A 15,362-nucleotide genomic window follows, 5' to 3' on the forward strand; every position below is an offset into this window, starting at 1 on the left:
TTGCTTGAACTCGAGTATGCTCAATTGAAGTGGCATTCTATTCCTTATAAGAAAGAGCAAATAAGAAAGGCTATTTTATCAGAAAGGCCTGACTTAGACTTGACTAGCGCAGGCATAACTTTTTCAATCGTTTTTTGAACAAACGAAATTTTAGTCATAATTCCCATCTTCATTTTCAGAATTACTTTGACTAAACGTAAACCTATAATAATGTCCATATAGATAGGTGCAAACAGGTACAACCATTGAGGGGGAATAGCCCTCCTGTGTCAAGGTATGTCGATGTGATATTCTATTCCCTAGATTTTGAGGTTAATTTTAACATAAACTTTAAAAATCGAACAAGTAATGCCCGTGCCACATTATAATCACATCTATCGATAAAGAAACCCAAATATCATGAATGACATGGCAATTACCTTGATTTTAGCGTCTTACTTGTATTTAAAAACCAGAATATTAAAATTGAAAGAAATGGGTTACAATAGTGTACTACATCAATAATTTAAGCTCAACTGTTTTTTTATATTGCTAAATCCTCTTAATTTTTCTTTAATTTCTCTCCCGGATAAAAAAATCCCTGTTATAAGTTTCCATCTTTTCTAGTTTTAAAAATTATGCCTTAAACCTTGACTCTCATTGGTCAGTCAAGAAATTTATGTTTGAAAGTTGAGCAATGTTCAACTCGAGAAATTACGAATGGCGAACGTAATTAGCGCTGTAGTCGTGCGTAATTTTGTTTTTATCGACAAGTGTGACTATATGGCACGGGCATAAATTGGGATTGGGCTTTCAAAATATAACCAAAGGTTTCACTTTATAGTCTTTATCTAGGCTACACAGAAAAAAATTACTCCGATAGGTAATAATTACAACCTACATCAATGACCAAATTTAATACAAGTAGCTGCTGCATTCATGCGGAATTGTTTCTTCCGCGGTTGATGATGTTTAGATAAAAATCGAAACAACAATTTAAACGGCCATTGCTGTTGAGTAGAAAAATACCTGACAAAAAATGAGGAGAATTGCCAGTGAAAAAAAGAAAAATAAGTTGGAAATATTTTGGTCGAGACCTCCGCTCAATCGTCCATGTGCAGAATTAGGAATACGAAATACAGATACAATTACACAGGACAATATACAAGAACGAATCTTAAAAAACTAAAATAAAAAAGGCCCTTTCCAAGCAGTGGCGAAAAGATAGTGGTTATTATTACGGTTTGTTTTTCGACATAGTCCTGAGAAATTTTATCCATATTTTTTGTTTTGATTTTGACTGTCTAGACCGAAACATTTCTACGTTATTCGTTTTATCACTGGCTGTGATTATCCTCCTTTTTTCTTCGCAATGATTTTTTTTTCGGTTTTTCGTGCTCAGCCGGTGTGGTCTCATAGATTTAGGAAAGGTATATCAAAGAAATTGCCTATTTGTGTGATAAAAGTTGAACATCTCAAATCAATACACTACTTGACAAAGAAACTTAAATTGTTTAAGTTGGCAACTTAATTTCCACGACAAGAGAATATTGGTGACATATCAACATCGGCGTTAACCAAGAATTAAATCCATTAAAACACTTGCAGACAAACATAGTAGAAAAAGTTGGCACTTGTTTGCAATTCCACAAGAGTAATATCCTTTAAAAAAATAACAGAAAATAAGCACTAGAAATGCTATAAAATACAAAACAAATACAAATAACTTATATGCCTATTTAGATTATATATTTACAGTTGCTCATCTCCGTCGTAGGTTGGACTTTGACGACTATATACCTAGAAAAGAAACATTAATATCAAAAACATTAACGTGCAAAGGGCAGTAAAAGTGAAATTTGACAGTTTGGATTCGTAATGTGAGTTTACGCAACCAGCTATGTTGTTAAAAGTAAGCACAACATAAAAGATAATTTTGAATCAAGTAAACCATAAACCATATTGTTTACACCGTAAACCATAAAGTACCCCAAGGACAGTGAAAATGAAATCTGACTGTTTGAATTGGCTAAGAGGAAACTTACATTGCCTTATATATCTTTAAAATCAGGAAAAACTAGGAATTCAGTTTATAATTAAACAACCTCCATGTGCAGCTATGCGTTTTTGGTAGTAGCAGGCACTAAATTAAAGAAAATGAAAGAAAAAGGTGGATAAAAATCAACAAAAAAGGTAAAAACATATGGCCCAAGCAGCTTAGGAAGGTGTAGTTGTCTTTAAAAATCATTTTATGAAGTGGTTGGCGCTAGTGATCTATACAGTCATTGGCAACACTGCGTGTTGGACTTGAGCACTAGAATAAAATACCATCCATTTACAAGAACAATTGATGTTTCTGGAACTTTGATTTAACTGCTGACTTTCTAAACATTTTACAAAAAAAAGTCTTCTCACAAACTATGGGTGTAGCAGTAGGGTATATAAATACCAAAATTTCACTAAAAATGAAAAAAGGATTAATTATAGAATGAAGGGCTAAAAACCTACATAGCAGCCTTTTTGCTAATTCAAGAGCGATAAAAACAGAAATTAGTTGAAAGTCTATTTAGAAAAATTGCACAAACTAACACAATTCAATAGCAATGCGTAGTATTTTTTTTTAAGCCTCTAAAACTAGCATAAGAAAACTGAATACATTTAACGCTGGATTTGTGCAAATACTTGCCATAAGAGGTAAAAATCATCTAATCTCATTTAACATGCTTTTAATGGCTAGATCTAACCTGATTTCTTCTATGAGCTTACATGATCAACTAATTTATTTTTCTTGCGATGACACCACCAGGTTATCCAATAATAATAATAATAAATTGTTGTTCCCACGCGTACATTCTTGAAGCACTGGAAGAAAACACTATAACGTTCCGCCCTTTAATGTATAGAGAAGTTGCGATGACAGTTTTTTGTATTTGTGTTTATATAGGGGGGGGGGAAGTAAAATCAAGTTTAAAAATAAGGTGATTGTATAGAAAATATGCAGCAGAGGGAAAGGAAAAAAATAACCATCTGAAAATGCAGTACTGATTCTAGTCAAGTGTAAGTTATACTTTACTAGAAGATTCTGAGAAAAGAATCTTCTGGAATGCATAAAAATCGTCAAAAAAAAAATTGTTGTTCTAATATCTTTTTATCAATTTTATGTTATTCAGTTAGAAATGATTTTAATTTCAGTTCGTTTGAAATGCTTCGAATTCGAGTAGAAAGGTGTATCTTCTTCTTTTTGAGGGGGGGGGGGGTAATTATTCAAAGTACTTATTTTGTGAATCGTTTTTCATTTTGAAAGACAAAGGACGTTTTTCATCTGCTTTGTGAAAGAATGTGACGACCTCCCAGCTCATGAGCCAGACTTTTGGGCGAATCAAATGTCAATACGCGTCACTGCATCAGCCTTTGTAGGAAGAAATACACAGTCATTCCCAGAATGTTACAGATACGCTAATTTGATAAACACTTGCCACATAACGTCTTTTGATTTACCTCGTTACTTTGTCGCGAATGAATTCTAATTCCCTAACGAACTTAGAGTGTAAAACGTTTCGGTGGATCGGGAACACAACATTCGGAACCATCCAACAGCGACGAAAAAAGTCTAATTATTTTTAAATAAATAAAAAAATAAAATAGAAAAAAACAACATTGAATTTTACCTAAAATATACCTTAAAAAAAAAAAAAAAACACAATTGTGCATTTTCATCAGTGCGTTAACAGGGCCAGAGCATGATAAAGGAAAAAAGAGATACTGTTCTAAAGATTCAAAAATAATCAAAGATGGTTCTAGGTTTTCCAGGGCTATAAGGAAAGAAAGGTTAAGATTGTCAGGCCACGTTTATCAGATGAGAAACGAGATAGACAGAAGTTTATTTGTTTTCAAAAACGTTTATGTCCCCCTTTCTTACTTTTAGAAGTAGTAAGACAATCAAGCTTTTATTATCTAAACAACACTTTTCACATAACTGCTTGGCAAAAAAAGCAAAGATATTTTAACCATATAGGATCGAATATACATACATTCTCACAATTTAAACAACCAGTTTGCAATCCAGATCTTTGCTCGGAACCTCATGAAATTTCACCCTTAGAAATCACCAGTTTCATGTAAATATTAGCTCGGGGACTTCTAATGCAATGTTTTGTGTTGACCCCCCCCCAAGAAAAATGAATTTTCTATTCAGTTTACAAACATTACAATTAGAAGCCATTTAGGATCGAATTTCACATTGACCATCAAAATTTCATTTACTCCAACAAAACATGCCATCGATGGCATGAATATCCAGTTTTTGCTGTTGTAACATAATTGTTGCCATAGTTATTAAGTTGCCACAAGAATAGTTTTGTACAGTGACATCATATGGCACTACCAGCATTCTTTTCTAGATAAGTTTCCAAGGATTCCCCTGTTCAAACAGTTCGTTATAACGAACTGTAAGTAAGGAGTGACACGGCTCAAAAGTAACCCGAAACTCTAAAAAACGGAATTTTGATACCAATAGATACATCAAAAGAATCAAACTTTTATGCTGATTTCAAATATATAAGTGTCAGAAAGTTTAGTTTTATCCAAAGTTAAGAGCCTGAGAAAATTTGCCTTATTTTCGAAAAAAGGGGGGAAACAACCCCTAAAAGTCAGAGAACTTCAAAGAAAATCAGACCCTCAGATTCAGCATATCAGAGAACCCTGCTATTGAAGTTTCAAGCTCCTATGGAATTTTTGTATTTTTTAACGTGGAATTTTGTATTTTTTTGCCAGAAGAAAAATCACGGATGCGTGTTTATTATTATTTTTTTTTTATTTCCTCAGGGGTGATCGTATTAATCCAATAGTCCTAGAATATCGTGAGAGGGCTCATTCGAACGGAAATTAAAAGTTCTAGTGCCCTTTTTAAGTGACCAAAAAAATTGGAGGGCAACTTGGCCCCCTCCCACGCTCACTTTTTTCCCGAAGTCAATCAATCAAAATTTTGAGATAGCCATTTTGTTCAGCATAGTCGAAAATCTAATTAATATGTCATTGAGGATGACTTAATCACCCAAAGCTCCCAGGGGAAGGACTGCAAGTTATAAACTTTGCCCATTTTTTACATATAGTATTGGTTATTGGGAAGTATACAGGCGTTTTCAGGAGGAATTTTTTTCTGGTGGGGGGGGGGAGGATCGGAGTAAGGGTTACGAGGGAGAATATTTCCATTGAGGATGTTTCCTTGGGAGAAGGGACATTTCTATGAAGGGGGCGCAGGATTTCCCAGCATTATTTAAAAAACGATCAGAAATTAAATAAAAAAAACAAGTTTTTTTTTTCAACTCAAAGTAAGGAGCAACATTAAAACTTAAAACTAACAGAAATGATCATGTATATGAGAGGGTTCGCCCCCTAGTCAATAGCTCGCTCTTTACGCTAAAGTTTTTTTTTAGGTCTTTTAAGAGATCCATATAATAACCGGACACCATTTTTTACTCTGAGTTTTGTTGTTCTAAAAAATATAAAATTTAGTACGAGAACTCAAGTATCAGATAGGGGGTAGATTTTCTAATATATATGACAAAAGCAAAGGAACACAGAAGTCCGTTACGCAAGTTAATTCGTAAGTTACGTCAGAATAAAATTTCGAGAAAGCCATTCAGCCAAAAAAAGGAAAATTAATGTGCGAATTTTTTTTTAATTATTCATGTACGGTGAGCCGAAATCAAAGCTGCATTAATTCAAAAACGTTCAGAAATTAAATAAAAAAACAAGTTTTTTTTAACTGAAAGTAAGGAGTAACATTAAAACTTAAAACGAATAAAAATTGTTCCGTATATGAAAGGGGCTGTCCCCTCCTCAACACCTCGCTCTTTACGCTAAGGTTTGACTCTGTCCCACAACTTTATTTTTTAAAACAATAAAAAACTTTAGCGTAAAGAGCTAGGCGTTTGATCACACAAACTAGTCAGAAATTATAAGGTGACATCTTTTAGTGATTTTGGCTCGACAAATTTTATACTTATTTTAAGACCAAGCTAAGAACAAAAAAAAAAAAACTAAAAAAAGTGAAGTCAGACTTACTTGTAATATTGCTTTTGGATTAAATGTCACCTCTTTATGCACTTTGTGACGTGGCATTGTGCTATAAGCAGATTGCGGCCTTCTTTCAAAGGCTGGCGCACTGACGCTCGTTGACATTTGATTCACTCGACAGTCTGGCTCGTGAGCTGGAAGATCATCACCTTCTTCCCAACAATCCATACGAGATGAGGATAAGCTCGATTTCATAGCCGGTTTCTGACGTCTAAAATGACCAAGAATTTGTCTTTTTAAAATTGACGGTAATTTCAAGAGGTTAGTTACAAAAATGACGTTTCTCACATTCTATTTTAGATGGGAGAGGCGTGGAAAAGACATCTAGCGACTTGTATAAACATAACTAAAATTATTAATCACAAAAACAAAATAATATACAACCAAAACTATGCTAAAATTAAGCATGGAAATTTAAAATCTATGACACAAGGATATAACCACATAGTGCATAATTTAACATTTTGAGATGGAGGCAGGATTTTGATCCCTCCTCCAAAATACTATCATATTTAAAAAAAATTCAATTTATTGCTGAAGCCGACAGAGACCTTTAAATAGGAGATTATGATAAGTAGCCAGATTTCATAGATGAAGGACAGCAGATTACCAAAGATTGTGCTTTTTAGCTATCCTTCTGGGGCCAAAAGGACGGTTCGTCCCCAAATGGGATGAAAAGATGCACTATGAAAGGACTAAAGAAGTTTGGAACTTCCAGGGGGGTATAAACACTGAAGCTTCGAATAGGTTAGTAGAGATGCCTTAATGACTCCGGGTGGGGCACCATATATGGGCATAGAACCACGTGGTTTATGGACTTTGTCAGTGAGAATGAAAAAACAGGAATTTTGTCACATTTAAACTAGGAATTTTGTGTTTTATGGACTTTGTCAGTGAGAATGAAAAAACAGAAAGTTTGTCACATTTATGGATGGTTTCATGGATGGTTATGTGTGTTGATTATTTGATGGTTTTATGGATTATTGTCAGTGCTAATGGGGAAACAGGTCAACTTTGACACTTCCTTCTTGTTGTTGCCTGATGCAAATGCCAGATGTTAATGTTGTTCCGAACAGTAGTCATCTAGAAGAACACGTGGTTAATGGAGTCAGATGTTCTTGTTGTCGTTCGAGGCAAAATGTCAAGGTCAATGTTATTGTTGTTGTTTTGAGGCACGATGTTATGATCCGGAAATAGTCAATGTTGTTGTTGTTATTCGAGCCAAATGTTGTTGTCGTTCGAAGCAAAGTTAATGACACTTCCTTCCTGTTCGAGGCAGATGTTATGATCCGGAAATAGTATCTGTTGTTGTTATTCGAGCCAGATGTTATTGTCGTTCGAAGCAAAGCTAATGACATTTCCTTCCTGTTCGAGGCAGATGTTATGATCCGGAAATAGTATTTGTTATTGCTTCCGAGCCAAATGTTACGAGTTCCCGGGAAACAGCTAGATCCCACTTCTCAGCCAATCAGCGAGTCGGTTACCTCCCCCTTCTCAGCCAATCAGAGGGCTTGCTTACATCTCCTTCTAAGTCAATCAGGGGGGGACGGAAATATTAGAAAAGAGGATTGCAGGTTGGGTTAGTTTAGATTTTTAGTTTATTATTTTATTACCGATTTAGTTTAGATTTTTAGTTTATTTTAAGTTTATTTATTTTAGTTTTAGATTAGTGTTTAGTTTAGAGTTTTTGTTTAGCTAGAGTTTTACTAAAGAGTTTTAGTTTGAGTTTTAATTTTTAGTTAGTTTAGTAGTTTAGATTTTTAGTTTAGTTTTAGTTTAATGTTTAGTTTTAGTTTAGATTTTTAGTTTAGAGTTTTTGTTTAGCTAGAGTTTTAGTTTAGTCTAGTTTTAGTTAAGAGTTTAGAGTTTTACCTTAGAGTCCTAGCTTAGAGTTTTTGTTGGAGTTTTTGTTTACCTTAGAGTTTTACTAAAGAGTTTTAGTTTGAGTTTTAATTTTTAGTTAGTTTAGTATAGTTTAGATTTTTAGTTTAGTTTTAGTTTAATGTTTAGTTTTAGTTTAGATTTTTAGTTTATTTTAAGTTTAGTTTAGATTTTTAGTTTAGTTCTAGTTTAGTTTTAGTTTAGTTTAGATTTTTAGTTTAGTTCTAGTTTAGTTTTAGTTTAGTTTAGATTTTAGTTAGTTAGACAGTTTAAATTTTTAGTTTAGTTTAGTTTTAGTTTAGTTTTAGATTTTAGTTTAGTTTTAGTTAGTTTAGTTCTAGTTTAGTTTTAGTTTAGTGTTATAATTTATATTTTTAGTTAGAGTTTTAATTTAGCAGTTTAGTTTAGCTAGAGTTTTAGTTAGAGTTATAGTTTAGATTTTTAGTTGCGTTTAGTTCTAGTTTAGTTTTAGTTTAGTGTTCAGTTTTAGTTTAGAATTTTAGTTAGTTTAAAAGTTTAGAGTTTAGTTTTAGTTTAGTAGTTAAGTTTAGCTAGAGTTTTATTTTAGTTTTAGTTAGATTCTCAGTTTAATTTAGTTTAGTTTTGACTAGTGTTTATTTTTAGTGTAGAATTTTTTGTTAGTTTAGTAGTTTAGATCTTAGTTAGTTTAGTAGTTTAGTTCTTAGTTTAGTATTAGTTAGTATAGTTTTAGTTTAGAATTTTAGTTTAGCTAGAGTTTTAGTTAGAGTTATAGTTTAGATTTTTAGTTAGTTTAGTTTAGTTTAGTTTAGTGTTAGTTTGTGTTCAGTTTTAGTTTAGAATTTTAGTTAGTTTAAGAGTTAGAGTTTAGTTTGGTTTAGTAGTTAAGTTTAATGTTTGGTTTATTTTGTTTAGTAGATTCTCAGTTTAATTTAGTTTAGTTTTAGACTAGTGTTTATTTTTAGTGTAGAATTTTTATGTTAGTTTAGTAGTTTAGATCTTAGTTAGTTTAGTAGTTAGATTTTAGTTAGTTTAGTTTTAGCTAGTTTAGTTTTAGATTAGGTGTTAGTTAGATTTATATTTCGTTTGAGTTTTAGTTACGAGTTTTAGTTTGAAGTTTTAATCTAGTAGTTTAATTTTAGTTTAGATAGTTAAGTTTAGTTTTAGTTTAATGTTTAGTTTTAGTTTAGATTTTTAGTTTATTTTAAGTTTAGTTTAGATTTTTAGTTTAGTTCTAGTTTAGTTTTAGTTTAGTGTTATAATTTATATTTTTAGTTAGAGTTTTAGTTTAGATTTTTAGTTCGTCTAGTTTAGTTTTAGTTTAGTGTTCAGATGTTTAGTCTAGAATTTTAGTTAGTTTAAGAGTTTAGAGTTTAGTTTTAGTTAGTTAGACAGTTTAAATTTTTAGTTTAGTTTAGTAGTTTAGTTTTAGTTTAGTTTAGATTTTTAGTTTAGTTCTAGTTTAGTTTTAGTTTAGTTTAGATTTTAGTTAGTTAGACAGTTTAAATTTTTAGTTCGTTTAGTTTAGTTTTAGTTTAGTTTAGATTTTAGTTAGATTTTTATTTTAGTTCTAGTTTAGTTTTAGTTTAGTGTTATAATTTATATTTTTAGTTAGAGTTTTAATTTAGCAGTTTAGTTTAGCTAGAGTTTTAGTTAGTTAGACAGTTTAAATTTTTAGTTCTAGTTTAGTTTTAGTTTAGTGTTCAGTTTTAGTTTAGAATTTTAGTTAGTTTAAAAGTTTAGAGTTTAGTTTTAGTTTAGTAGTTAAGTTTAGCTAGAGTTTTATTTTAGTTTTAGTTAGATTCTCAGTTTAATTTAGTTTAGTTTTGACTAGTGTTTATTTTTAGTGTAGAATTTTTTGTTAGTTTAGTAGTTTAGATCTTAGTTAGTTTAGTAGTTAGATCTTAGTTAGTTTAGTTTTAGTTTAGAGTTTTAGTTTAACTAGAGTTTTTGTTGGAGTTTTTGTTTAGCTAGAGTTTTACTAAAGAGTTTTAGTTTGAGTTTAGATTTTTAGTTAGTTTAGTAGTTTGGAGTTTAGAGTTTAGTTTTAGTTTAATGTTTAGTTTTAGTTTAGTAGTTTAGTTTAGTTTTAGTTTAGTGTAGATTTTTAGTTTAGTTCTAGTTTAGTTTTAGTTTAGTGTTATAATTTATATTTTTAGTTAGAGTTTTAGTTTAGATTTTTAGTTCGTCTAGTTTAGTTTTAGTTTAGATTTTAGTTAGATTTTTAGTTTAGTTCTAGTTTAGTTTTAGTTTAGTGTTATAATTTATATTTTTAGTTAGAGTTTTAATTTAGCAGTTTAGTTTAGCTAGAGTTTTAGTTAGAGTTATAGTTTAGATTTTTAGTTCGTTTAGTTCTAGTTTAGTTTTAGTTTAGTGTTCAGTTTTAGTTTAGAATTTTAGTTAGTTTAAAAGTTTAGAGTTTAGTTTTAGTTTAGTAGTTAAGTTTAGCTAGAGTTTTATTTTAGTTTTAGTTAGATTCTCAGTTTAATTTAGTTTAGTTTTGACTAGTGTTTATTTTTAGTGTAGAATTTTTTGTTAGTTTAGTAGTTTAGATCTTAGTTAGTTTAGTAGTTAGATCTTAGTTAGTTTAGTTTTAGTTTAGAGTTTTAGTTTAACTAGAGTTTTTGTTGGAGTTATAGTTTAGATTTTTGTTAGTTTAGTAGTTTAGTGTTTAGTTTTAGTTAGAGTTATAGTTTAGATTTTTAGTTAGTTTAGTAGTTTGGAGTTTAGAGTTTAGTTTTAGTTAGTTAGACAGTTTAGATTTTAGTTAGTTTAGTAGTTTAGTTTAGTTTAGTGTAGATTTTTAGTTTAGTTCTAGTTTAGTTTTAGTTTAGTGTTATAATTTATATTTCGTTTAGTTTTAGTTCAGTTTTAGTTTAAAGTTTTTAGCTAGAGTTTAATTTTAGTTTAGTAGTTAAGTTTAGTTTTATTTTAACGTTTAGTTTTATTTAAGACCTTTAACTAGATTTTCAGTTTAATTAGTTTAGTTTTAGTTTAGTAATTAAGTTTAGTTTTAGTTTAAGTGTAGTTTTATTTCATAGCTTTAGCTAGATTTTCAGTTTAATTTAGTTTTGTTTTAGGTTAGTGTTCAGTTTTAGTTTAGAATTTTAGTTAGTTTAAAAGTTTAGAGTTTAGTTTTAGTTCAGTTTTAATTTAGTTTTAGTTTAGTGTTATAATTTATATTTCGTTTAGTTTTAGTTCATTTTTAGTTTAAAGTTTTTAGCTAGAGTTTAATTTTAGTTTAGTAGTTAAGTTTAGTTTTAGTTTAAATTTTAGTTTTATTTTAGAGCTTTAACTAGATTTTCAGTTTAATTAGTTTAGTTTTAGTTTAGTAATTAAGTTTAGTTTTAGTTTACGTTTAGTTTTATTTTAGAGCTTTAGCTAGATTTTCAGTTTAATTTAGTTTTGTTTTAGGTTAGTGTTCAGTTTTAGTTTAGTTTTAGTTTAAAAGTTTAGAGTTTAGATTTTTAGTTAGATTTTCAGTTTAATTTATATTTCGTTTAGTTTTAGTTCAGTTTTAGTTTAAAGTTTTTTTTAGCTAGAGTTTTTGTTAGAGTTTTAGTTTAGTTTTAGTTTAACGTTTAGTTTTATTTAAGAGCTTTAACTAGATTTTCAGTTTAATTAGTTTAGTTTTAGTTTAGTAATTAAGTTTAGTTTTAGTTTACGTTTAGTTTTATTTTAGAGCTTTAGCTAGATTTTCAGTTTAATTTAGTTTTGTTTTAGGTTAGTGTTCAGTTTTAGTTTAGAATTTTAGTTAGTTTAAAAGTTTAGAGTTTAGTTTTAGTTTTTTAGTTAAGTTTCAGTTTAATGTTTAGTTAGATTTTCAGTTTAGATTTTTAGTTCGTTTAGTTTTAGTTTAGTTTAGATTTTTAGTTTAGTTCTAGTTTAGTTTTAGTTTAATGTTTAGTTTTCTTTAGATTTTTAGTTAGATTTTCAGTTTAGTTTATTTTAGTTTTAGATTAGTGTTCAGTTTTAGTTTAACAATTAGTTTTATTTAGAGTTTTAGCTAGATTTTTAGTTCGTTTAGTTTAGTTTTAGTTTAGTTTAGATTTTTAGTTAGTTTAGTAGTTTAGAGTTTAGAGTTTAGTTTTAGTTAGTTAGACAGTTTAAATTTTTAGTTAGTTTAGTAGTTTAGTTTTAGTTTAGATTTTTAGTTTAGAGTTTTTGTTTAGCTAGAGTTTTAGTTAGAGTTTTAATGTAGTAGATTAGTTTGGTTTTAGTTTTAGATTAGTGTTTAGTTTTAGTTTATAGCTAAAAGTGTTGTTTCCACCGACATTGAGGGTCCACACAGAAACGATCTGAAGTGTTTTTTTAAATTGATACATGCTGTTGACAACAGTAGGACTATGACTAACTGTAAATCATACGTTCCCAATGAATAAGTAGTAATTTTGCCGTCTATTCAAGAAGAACAAAAACAATATTTCACGGCAACATTTATTACAGCAATATTATAAAACTCGTTCAACATGAACAATGATAACACTTTTTGTAAAACACTTTTGTCCATCTACAGCACTTTTTGTACAACACCTTTTGTACAACACTTTTTGTACAACACTTTTTTGTACTACACTTTTCTGTACAACACTTTTGTCCATCTACAGCACTTTTGTACAACACTTTTCTATACAACACTTTTCTATACAACACTTTTCTATACAATAAACAACACTTGGAACTAGCACAGTTGAACATTAGAGTGATTGGTGGCCCCCCACCCCCCCGGGAGCCGGCCTTTGGAAGGGTCCCCCACCCCCCCGGGAGCCGCGATGGAAAAATAGTTGTCGTCACTGCTATGGGTTAGTGGATGGATTAGTGGTTAAGGTAGTGAGATTGGGTTAGTTAATTCATGAACGGGTTGAGCGGTTAGTTAATTTATGAAAGGTTGAGTGGTGGTTAGTCAGATTAGTTTATCCAGACCAAGTTGATTACGATAGTCTACGCATTCAACTCGATCTGAAATACTATAGTGACCATGAGGAAGGACACTCACACCATTCTCTAGCACATAGACCTTGTCAGATATACATGACATTGCATTTTTCTCCACTCTCACAGTATAATTTCTATACTGTAGAGAGCGAATTGCAAGCACTTGTGCTCTTGGCACTAGGCTACTTTCTACACACTCTTTGTACACGCTCATGTTAAAATTGCTCTTTACAAAGCCTTTAGACACCCCTTTACATGTTGTCATTTCATCCCCACTCGGTGTTTCCGCGCACTAAACTTTGGGACCCGGGACCACCCCCCTCGATATCAAATCACTCCCCGTTTCAGATTTTAATTTTAATAGTTGGTTGGGGGCTTGACGTTTCACCAACTCGGGGTAGAGGGATGGATTCCAGTTAGTGAAATCCATCCGCGAGCTGATGTGCCCCCCATTTTGCAAATCACCCAATAAATCTTTAGTTTTTACTTTTAGCAGTAGAGAATAGGTGTCCCCATAATATACTTGAACCTCCCCCTCCCGTGGCCAGTGCAACTTGCACACATTGTAAAAGAGTTATAACATGAGCTTTTTTGAAATTTCTATTACTGAACTACCTCCTGCAATATTCTTGGTCAGTACAACATTTCGCTTTTTTCCGTGTAGAAGAACCATGCAGGCCTCTATGCTCGTGAATGATGTGAAATTAGGGTCGGCAATAATTCGTGCACACTCTAGAGGTTCAGTCACGACGTCACAGCGAGATCTGTTACGTACGCTTTCGCACATTTTGCCAAACGCTGAATTTAGAATGAGCTTGTACAATTCCTTCTCCACCTTTGAATTTTCCCTAGAATGTTTATCGACAAAAGTATCGATAAACGTTTTCAAATAAGGTTTCTGATTAAACTGAAGGACCCTATGTATTTTGGTGATTTTGAAACCATTGTTCACCATCCAGTGCAAAGGCACATGGTTAACAACGATAGTCTCTTTAGGGTCCAAATCAGCAATCAGTTTCTGTTTAGAGGGAGTCCAATGCCTTCCATATCCTCGACCAATGACCGATTGTAGGGGCTCAACGAGTCCCTGGTCACTGGTCGATTGATACAGGGAAAAACAAAATCTTTGACTGAGTCGTGAAGGGCCAGTGGAATGTGACCGTCAATTTCAAAGAACCATCCTTATGGCCCGTTGTCCTCGACGGTGTTAATTTCAGGAAACTCACAAGGATTTTCAATCCATTGATAGTTCCCACACGGCAAAGAGTAGTGGGACATTGCCGAGGGGTACAACGAATTCATGTCCAAGAACACTGCATTTGACTTTACACCGGTGCTTTGTCCGCTCAGATCGGTTGATAAGACCCGGTCCCCGTGAAAAACATACCCTCCCCGCATTGAACGCTCTACAAAAAGGTGTTGATCTACATCCGTGATTAGGCCTATTTCCTCCCTGCTAATTTTTAAAATTAAATCCATTATTAAATATGGTGTAGAAAAATAATATCCTATATCTAGTCCAAACTCTGAATAGATCTGGTCTGTATTCTTACAGACTATATCCAACAGAGTTAGAACGTCACTGGCCAGGTACAGTCTACAATAATCCCACCCATTTTTACAATCCCCCATAGCCCACACCTTCTTGGCAAACTCGTACTCCTCGACTGTGCATTCACTGTTGGTGAGTGAATTGTAAAAAGCTTCAATTGGAGGTAGTTTCTCCTCGCTTAAGCGAGCGCCAGAACAGTAATAATCGTATGCATATATACCTTTGCAGGTCAACAGGTCATACATTTCACTGTCTGGACAGTGCTGTTTAAGCAAGGGAAAGCTATCGATATTGTCGCTTTTCTGCACTTGAATTAGTTGACTCAAGGCATTTGGGGAAAAAACTAAAAGAATCTAAAAACCTAATTTTATTCCAGCACGTACGCTCATTATCCACTACCTGCCATTTCAGTTCGAGAACCAATAACTTCTCGGCCGATTTGGGTATAATGTTGTAGGTAAATGAATTATTGACCCATGGACTATCTACTCCCCCTCCCTCCCTGTGCATACGTGCCAGTGCCGGTAAAATAAATTTTAAGTCATAGTTAGAATTATGGATAAAAACTGGAATGAAAAACTGTTGGCTAACGTTTAAATTACACGATTGATACGCTACCCCTCTAAAATTACTGGCCCCAGATGATATTTCTTGCCACAAGTGGTCGTGGTCTCTGACTTTTCCCCTCCCCCTCTTTTCCCCCTTGTCCCCTTATACACCTCTACAAACTCCCCCTTGCAAACCCAACATATTTCTTTATTTTTAATCATAAGACGATACTTAGCAGACAGCACCATTGGATAATGGGTATTTCTCAAACGGGAAATAGCGCCATTAGCTGTGTCAATCAGTTTCTTCAATGCCTTGACCATGACCTCATCTCCCTCCTCTCCTGTTTCCACTATTTCTAGCAACTACAGGGTATTAGAACTGTCTCTTTGCACGGGTGCATAGGACA

At 32.2% G+C, this 15,362-nt stretch overlaps 1 protein-coding gene across 1 annotated transcript in view; it reads right to left on the reverse strand.

Annotated features, from left to right (window-relative positions):
- Positions 1–561: 561 nt before the first annotated feature.
- Positions 562–15,362, reverse strand: part of LOC148955771 (queuine/queuosine transporter SLC35F2-like) — an 82,904-nt gene continuing 68,103 nt past the window's right edge. Inside the window, exons 10-11 of the mRNA XM_089108337.1 lie at positions 6,046–6,268; positions 562–1,779 (exon numbers count right to left, since the gene is read on the reverse strand). Coding sequence (XP_088964463.1) covers positions 1,732–1,779; positions 6,046–6,268 — 271 coding nt within the window. The 3' untranslated portion in view covers positions 562–1,731. The remainder of the gene's footprint in view (positions 1,780–6,045; positions 6,269–15,362) is intronic.

The sequence above is a fragment of the Artemia sp. Qi Xiang Cuo genome, chromosome 2 (assembly GCF_049724085.1).
Source record: "Artemia sp. Qi Xiang Cuo chromosome 2, ASM4972408v1, whole genome shotgun sequence".
In the NCBI taxonomy this organism is placed as follows: Eukaryota; Metazoa; Arthropoda; class Branchiopoda; order Anostraca; family Artemiidae; genus Artemia; species Artemia sp. Qi Xiang Cuo.